This window comes from Sinocyclocheilus anshuiensis, unplaced genomic scaffold, assembly GCF_001515605.1.
Source record: "Sinocyclocheilus anshuiensis isolate Anshui unplaced genomic scaffold, SAMN03320099.WGS_v1.1 scaffold3955, whole genome shotgun sequence".
Taxonomy (NCBI): domain Eukaryota; kingdom Metazoa; phylum Chordata; class Actinopteri; order Cypriniformes; family Cyprinidae; genus Sinocyclocheilus; species Sinocyclocheilus anshuiensis.
In genome coordinates, this window is record NW_015556067.1 from 77,713 (window position 1) to 85,442 (window position 7,730).

At 39.2% G+C, this 7,730-nt stretch overlaps 1 protein-coding gene and 2 pseudogenes across 1 annotated transcript; 1 reads left to right on the plus strand and 2 right to left on the minus strand.

Annotated features, from left to right (window-relative positions):
* The first annotated feature begins 3,676 nt into the window (after window positions 1-3,676).
* On the plus strand, window positions 3,677-4,933 carry LOC107676191 (histone H2B-like). The gene is made up of 2 exons (XM_016470703.1): window positions 3,677-3,892; window positions 4,877-4,933. Exons 1-2 carry the CDS (start codon window positions 3,677-3,679, stop codon window positions 4,931-4,933), a joined length of 273 nt encoding a protein of 90 aa, XP_016326189.1.
* A 443-nt stretch (window positions 4,934-5,376) lies between these two features.
* On the minus strand, window positions 5,377-5,811 carry LOC107676197 (histone H2A-like; annotated as a pseudogene).
* Window positions 5,812-6,966: 1,155 nt separating this feature from the next.
* The window catches only part of LOC107676196 (histone H1-like), a 2,224-nt pseudogene continuing 1,460 nt past the window's right edge, over window positions 6,967-7,730 (minus strand).

The window sequence follows — 7,730 nt, forward strand, 5'->3', positions numbered from 1 at the left end:
AATCGAAGATTGTTCTTTGCATGACCATTTCTAGATTACACCAGAATGAAGTGAAGAGAGGTGAATGCTGACATTAGGCGCAGCGATCACCTGATAAATACGTGCACGGTTCGTTCAAAAGTAAAATATATAATAAATGCATTTGATTGGTATGGTAAACCAAATACAAATGTGATGTTTTAACCTCTAATGGTAATGCATGGAATTTACGGAAAAACTCCACTAAATAATAGCGCTAAAAAGTCTTGAGCTTCATCTTTTCTAGTCATATAATTCTAAAATAAATTGTATCACACACACACACACACACACATACACACATATATGTTTATATAGTACAAATATCCCTAAGTTTTGTTGAAGGCTTTTCTTTGTCAAAAAATGAAAAAAAAAATATCTACAATAGGCACGTGACGGTATACAATTTTCATGTTGCGATAATCGCTGATAATTGCAATTGCGGTATACCGTATTATAACAATAATGAAATACGTTGCAAAAAAGTGTTGTCACAACAGGTTTAATAACTTTTTTTCTCCTAAAAAAAATAACTGAACATTTAAATACAATAAAGCAATACAAAAAAAATTATAAAGTAAACAAATGTTTCCAACTGATTAAAGTGCAAAAGAATCATAAAGAACAACAGATAAAACTTTACAATAATATATCAACCTTAGTCATTGCACTTACATTAACAATGAGCAAAAGCTACATTTGTTAAAGTTATTATTATTTGATAAAAAAAATATACAACTATTAGTTCATATTAGCTCAGGGCCATTAAATAAAATAGCTACAACTTTTAATTTGAATAATGTGTTAGTAAATGTTGAAATTAAATAAGATTAATAAATGCTTTAAAATAATTCAGTTACACTTAATTTTAAGGTGTCCTTGTTACAGTGTAATTATACATTTAAGTACTGAGTAATATTAATTACTATATGGTTTGGGTTAGGATTAGAGTTTGGCACTTTCATTCAGCACATCTCCTTCACTCGTTCCTGTTGGGCTCGTTTACATCAGAGTGCGCATGCGTCTTATCAAATACAGCGGTGTTGTGAATTTTAACCATTTGATGGAAAAATTATTCATAAAATGCATTCAAAAAACCTGAACAATTTGTAATAAATAGTTATTCACGCTATTTTGAAGTTCCCATGATAACAATATTGTACATGTTCATTATCGTGATATATCCTATTACCAAATAAAAACACAAAATCACAAATCACAAAACTATGTGTAAAGGCCATTAATTCCATAATTCTATAACGAATGAATTCTACATTAGTTAACTTTATCAGTTGCTCAAAATCTGTATCATTTGTGTAGAGCTGGGTTAGTAAATACCTGCCAGAAAGCCCTTGCGATCGGTGCTGCCTTTAAACCAAAAGACAACAGCTACAAGATCAAAATCTGACACCTGTTATTAATCATTTGTTTAGTAAATTCATAATCTGTGCATCATCTAAATATTAAAAATATATTCAATCTACACTTAACTCAGAAAAGGCAAGACCTGCTGGCTTCACAGTGAGGTGTAAAACATGACACAGGCAGCCATGTTCATAAACTGCTGTTTTTCTGAAGAACTCTTGATGCAATTGAATTGTGTTGTCCGATGTTTACGGCTGCATTGACCACAGAGAGGCCAACACAGTTGGATCACGGAATGCTATTGTCTTGTTAGGCGCCATGCATCAATCTTTTGGAAGATGAGTTCTGCTGTGCCAGATCTGGTTCCACTTGTAGTGCACATACTAAGGAACCGATGGGCCACTTTGTTCACATCAAACAAACACACATCTTTTCTCTTCCTGCATTGACAAAAGAATTAGCCCATTATCTCAAACAAATATAGTAAAGCCAGCTCACATCAAAAATATGGCCAAAATTTAAAAGAAAACGAGAGGAGAAATGTAATTCAGTTTATACCATAATGTAAACACATTTCCTTCCTACCTGTGTCATTTGAGGCATCTGTGACGAGGGTGTATGGACTCTCTCTCTCATCAACATTACCAGTGTGCTTTTGAAATGTGTGGCTACTGCTTGATTTATATTACAGGTGGTCTTGGTTCTTGCACATTTGTACTCATGTGCAGTAGAGTCTTTGAAGCACTCTTTTATGAGTGGACCGAGTGAGATGATCTGTGACAGCCAGTAGTAGTATATTATGGTTTGCCAGCATCACAGCTATTTTTAATTCCGCCCTCCTTGTCTTCAAGATAGAATTGCATTGATGTTACATCTTGAATGATTTTATTCCACACAATGAATTCAATAGATTATGGCATCTAAAAGCCCAACTATACTCAGGAAATAAGATTATGAACCCTCCACTACATAAACATAACACAACTGTGTATTATCAAACTTTATTTATTGGGCGGACATTGTCCCAGCAGAAGGAAGTGGCACTGAGGACTGCTGAATTCCACTGCTGGATTGCAGTGCCTTCTGTTTTTCCTGATGGCCTTTGCTGCTTATGTGCCTAGAAACATCTGCTATTCCCTGGTGACAGCAAGCATTTTCAACCCTACATACGTGAGAGCGTGAGAATAGTGTCAGTCGCGTGCGAGTTAGAAGCCCTGCTTGAATAAATGTATGTAACATGTTTTAAAACGCTAAAATTATAGAATCCTCTGAGTCTGTAGATGATAAATTTAAGTACTATATATATGTTTAAAGTACGAAGAACTCTAATTGTTCACAATATTTCACTCATTACTATAGCCCCTATATGCTATAGCCCCCCTAAAAATGGCCTAGCGACGCCCATGGGGACGGTAGATGTAAAGCATGAGGTGATGGGCGGATTCACATTTTAAAGCCTCTGATTGGCTTTAATGTGGCCAATGAAATCATTCTGTGGGTTGGTCAATGGAGACACGCAATAACAGACCGCCGTTTTCCCTTTCTAAATTAGCATAGCGCAGTGCATAAAAGCTTGTGTGTTCTAACCAAGTGTGCCGCACGAGTCTTAAAAAGTGAAGCCATTGCGTTTCGATCGCCCCCAGGTGGCTGGTCCCAGTATAGGTCGTAAACCCCGCCCTCTCCATGCAATCTAATGGGACATGGGACAAACTAAATAATTACATTTCACTTCAAATATTTTTTTTCCAAAGATGGCTTTTGTCATTTGATGTAGATTTTATCACACTGATGTAAGTTCAAGTGTTCGTTTTATAAATAATTTTGGTTTTAGTTAGTTAAGTGATGCTATAAAAACGGGAGTGTGACGTCATGATTGACAGCTGAGACTGACAGCTTCTCTGAGTGAACTGAGGTGCCAACTGACTTTTTTGGGATCTTTAGGAGGATATTGGAGTTGTATTTACCTTATTTTAACACAATTCTCTCAGCAGACAAAAACTGGAGCAGTCAGGCTAATTAAAACAGGGTCAGGGGTGTATGCTTGCGATCGACTCTGCGGGAGTGTGGGCGGGACACGGCTCCACTTCGCTCGCTACTGCGCAGACTCTGGTCCCTAGTTCTCTACTGCGCAGACTCCACTTCCAAATCAGCACAATATGGACAATCAGCCCTGCTGGGACAATGGCGGCTTCACTTTTCCTCAAAGAGATTGAAGGTGCGTCGTCCATCGTTTTTTACAGTCTATGGTTCTAACGAAATTTATTAAATATTGATTGTTTCTGTAGAGAGCATCATGCCTGAACCAGCAAAGTTCGCGCCCAAGAAGGGCTCAAAGAAGGCCGTCACCAAGACCGCCGGCAAAGGAGGAAAGAAGCGCAAGAGATCCAGGAAGGAGAGCTACGCGATATACGTTTACAAAGTCCTGATGCAGGTTCATCCTGACACCGGGATCTCCTCCAAGGCGATGGGGATCATGAACTCTTCCATCACCGACATCTTCGAGCGCATCGTTATTCACTTTTTTAATGTGGCTGACAGCCCTCTGAGTCTAAATAAACCAATATCCCGGAGTAATTAATTTACTCAAACAGTACACTGACTGAACTGCTGTGAAGAGAGAACTGAAGATGAACACGAGCAGAGCAGCATGTGTGCAGCGAGTCGGATAAAAAACGTACACACCCACTGCTGGAGCGGTTCTCGTTCTCGAGTCAAGAACCGGTTGCATCGGTTTTCGGATCACTAGTACACTGAACCGAGAACCGTTTCTTTCGGACGCGTCCGATTTGAGAACCGATGAGCTGATGATACTGCGCATGCGTGATACAGCGTGAAGCTACCGAACAGATTGCCTACTATGACTGACACAGCACGTCTGAACCGAACTGGTTCTTTTGGACAACTGATTCTGTGCTAATGTTATGAGCGCGGGTAAACCAAGGACTTGAATGAAGGGCAGTCTGGCGAAACCTAAGTTTATTTAATAACAAATAAATTGCAATGGATTATGTATAATAAATTGATTATGGTTTCTGCGCTGATAACAACTAATTTATTTACTTTATATCTTCAAGACTTAAATCCTGGTATGCACATCACTGCCTGTTACTGTATTTGGGTGCTTAGTTGCAAAACTTAATTGTAAACTTTTCAGATCATGATTATGATGTTTTAACTGACTGAAGTTATGATTACTGACTTTATGTATTTGAATGTGTATTTTCATCCCGGCCCGGGACGATAGACTTGATATCATTAGGTCATCGCGAATGACGTCATTACGTTAGGGCGTAAAAGGACTTCCCATCACTATTGCTTAAGATGAATTCTGTTGATGCAAAAAACAGTAAGGAACAAAAGCAAAACAGGCTTATTTAAGCCCAGGGCTGCCATGCACTCATTGGGCGGTAGCTTCAAGGCATTCGATTGGTTTTTGTCTTGCATTATTAAATGACAGCTGGCCAATGGCTGTGCTTGTCATTTTTACAAACAGGGGGGACAGTTTGTGATTCCCGCCCAATTGTCCTTTATTCGGTTTCACTTTGCTTAAACGAAACTACAAAAAAAAAATAGATCTAAATAGTCTTAAATGTGTGTGCAAAGGCACGTGATTGTTCATTTATTTCTTATTGAATGAGTAGAGTTGGACTTGTGGAACTAAAATTAAAAAATGCCATACTTGAATACCTATCACCACAATGTTCATTGTATTTCCTTCAATTGTACATATACATCATACATCTTTTTAACCATGTCAATGAAGCTATATACATATAATCTTAATAATATTGTAGTGCGACTGGACAAATAAGGCATGCTGGCTCCTTTAAAATTGTTTCGGTACCATGTGCTCTGTGGAGAACTTTGGAGTACAGAAACCAATAAGTGCTTGCGCGCTTTTGATAAAAAAATTTTTTATTATAAATCTTCAATATGAAAATAAAGTAAATTATTGAATGAATTAGAGGAAATCACTCTCTCACAGAGGATATGTGTGGCTCTTAAAATAGCCTTTGGTTTGAAGAGAAACTTCACTCAGTTTACTTGGTCTTGGCTGTTTTCTCGGTTTTCTTGGGCAGCAGCACAGCCTGAATGTTGGGTAGCACACCACCCTGAGCGATGGTCACGCCACCCAGAAGCTTGTTCAGCTCCTCGTCGTTGCGCACCGCCAGCTGCAGGTGACGGGGGATGATACGGGTCTTCTTGTTGTCCCGAGCGGCGTTTCCAGCCAACTCCAGAATCTCAGCAGTGAGATACTCGAGCACAGCGACCAAATTAACCGGAGCACCGGCACCGACGCACTCGGCATAGTTGCCTTTGCGGAGAAGCCTGTGAACACGGCCGACAGGGGAACTGCAGTCCAGCTCTGGAGGAGTAAGTCTTGGCTTTAGTGCGGGCTTTTCCACCGGTTTTGCCTCTTCCACTCATTGTATTTAAAACCACTTAAGCTCAGGGCGTTTTTTGGTATTTTCGCCTAAATTTAACATACTCAAATTCAAATGTTTACCCTGCACACATACAATGGAGGAAATTAAAAAAAATGGTTTCATTGTAAAGAAAACCCTTTGAACTACAAAATATGAGTGTAATTCTTTATAAATAACATTATATACTTTTCAAATATTACTATAAACACAAAAAAAAACATAGGCGCTTTTGGAGATTTAAAACTAATTATTTTTTTGAAAATCTGTAATTCAGGTTCTATTAGGCCCAGCTCTCAGCTGACAGACTGTAATCTGACCAATTGCAGTCCACAAGTTACCACAGATCTATAGAACATCAGACGCGCTGGCTGTGCGCGGTTTGGATATGAAAAGCGCCTGTTTCCAGACGAGCGTCTATTTCTGAACCTGGACAAAACGCTGTATATCTCACCGATGGAAGCACGTTTAACTGGTTTTAATAACTATTCTTTGACTAGTATGCAGGATAACAATTAACTTTACTAGTAGTGATATGACTTTTAAAAGAAAGCGTGCCAGTATCCTATTGGCTGGAGTCTGAACACGTTCCAAGCCAATCAGTGAACTTCCCTCCAAACTACAAACCCAACCCCCTTTCCGCTACTGACAAAAATTTTCAAGCATGTCACATATAGTACTATTTGACACTGCCTTTTAGATTTTTATTTTTTTTTTGTCATTTATTCTTGACTCCCATTATTATCTCTCAATTTATATCTTATTTGTTTTATAGTGATTATAATTTTTTATGAAGAACACTTTTATCTGTGTGTATTTAAACTTATATATTGTGGCCTTGCCTATTCGTTTTTATGATTTTAAGCATACTACTACTAAAATGAATAGTAATGTTGAAAGTTGAGATAATTAGAAAAGTTTCAGTTTATTTGTGTAAACATGAACACAGATTTAACAAAATATTCACATTCTCATAACAACATTAACATATAGGCTAAAAGTATTTGTACTTCAACATGTAAGGGCCATTAGTTTGCTGTCATGGCATGCTCATTGTACAGTTAACCAAAAAATAAAAAATAAATAAAAATAGCGCTCTTTTATTATGAGGTAGTGGTTGGTTCTTAAAAGAGCCGTTTTAAAAAAAATTTAAAAAGTATTATTTTCTTTTGGCTGCTGTCTTTTTAAGTTTGGCAGCTCTGGGTTTTGCTGTCTTGGGTTTGACTGCCTTGGTCTTTTTAAGGCTCTTGGCTGCTTTCTTAGAAGTCGCTGGTTTCTTTGCTTTTTTTGGGCTCTTTGTTGTCTTTTTAGCAGCGGGTTTCTTGGCCTTCTTCGGAGATTTCTTAGCGGTGGGCTTCTTCGCTGCTGCGGTTTTGGGCTTCCTAGCAGTGGCAGGTTTCTTGGCTGCGGGCTTCTTGGCTTTAGGAGCGGCTTTATTGGCAGGTTTTGTCTTGATCTCGGCTCGTTTCTTGTTGAGTTTGAATGAGCTGGAGGCGCCGACTCCTTTGGTCTGGACCAGGGTCCCTTTAGTCACCAGACTCTTAACGATGATCTTGACACGGGAGTTGTTCTTCTCCACATCGTAGCCACCGGCAGCAAGCGCTTTCTTCAGGGCGGCGAGGGACACACTGCTCCTCTCCTTAGATTCAAGGCATTAAAGGGGTCATATGATGCTGCTAAAAATAACATAATTTTGTGTATTTGGTGTACTGACGTGTCCATTTTTGGAAGACCAAACAAAGTAGTTTCGCATTCACAACGTAACACAGCGTCACACACGGCGGCCTTGAGTGAGCGGCGGTGGTGGCCTAGAGTGAGCAGAAGCCGGGGGCTAGCGTGAGGAGAGGCGGCAGATTCGACGAAGGAGCGTCCGGCGGGCTTGCGGCAACCACATGTGACGACCCCGGGCTGGACTCCGCTTCG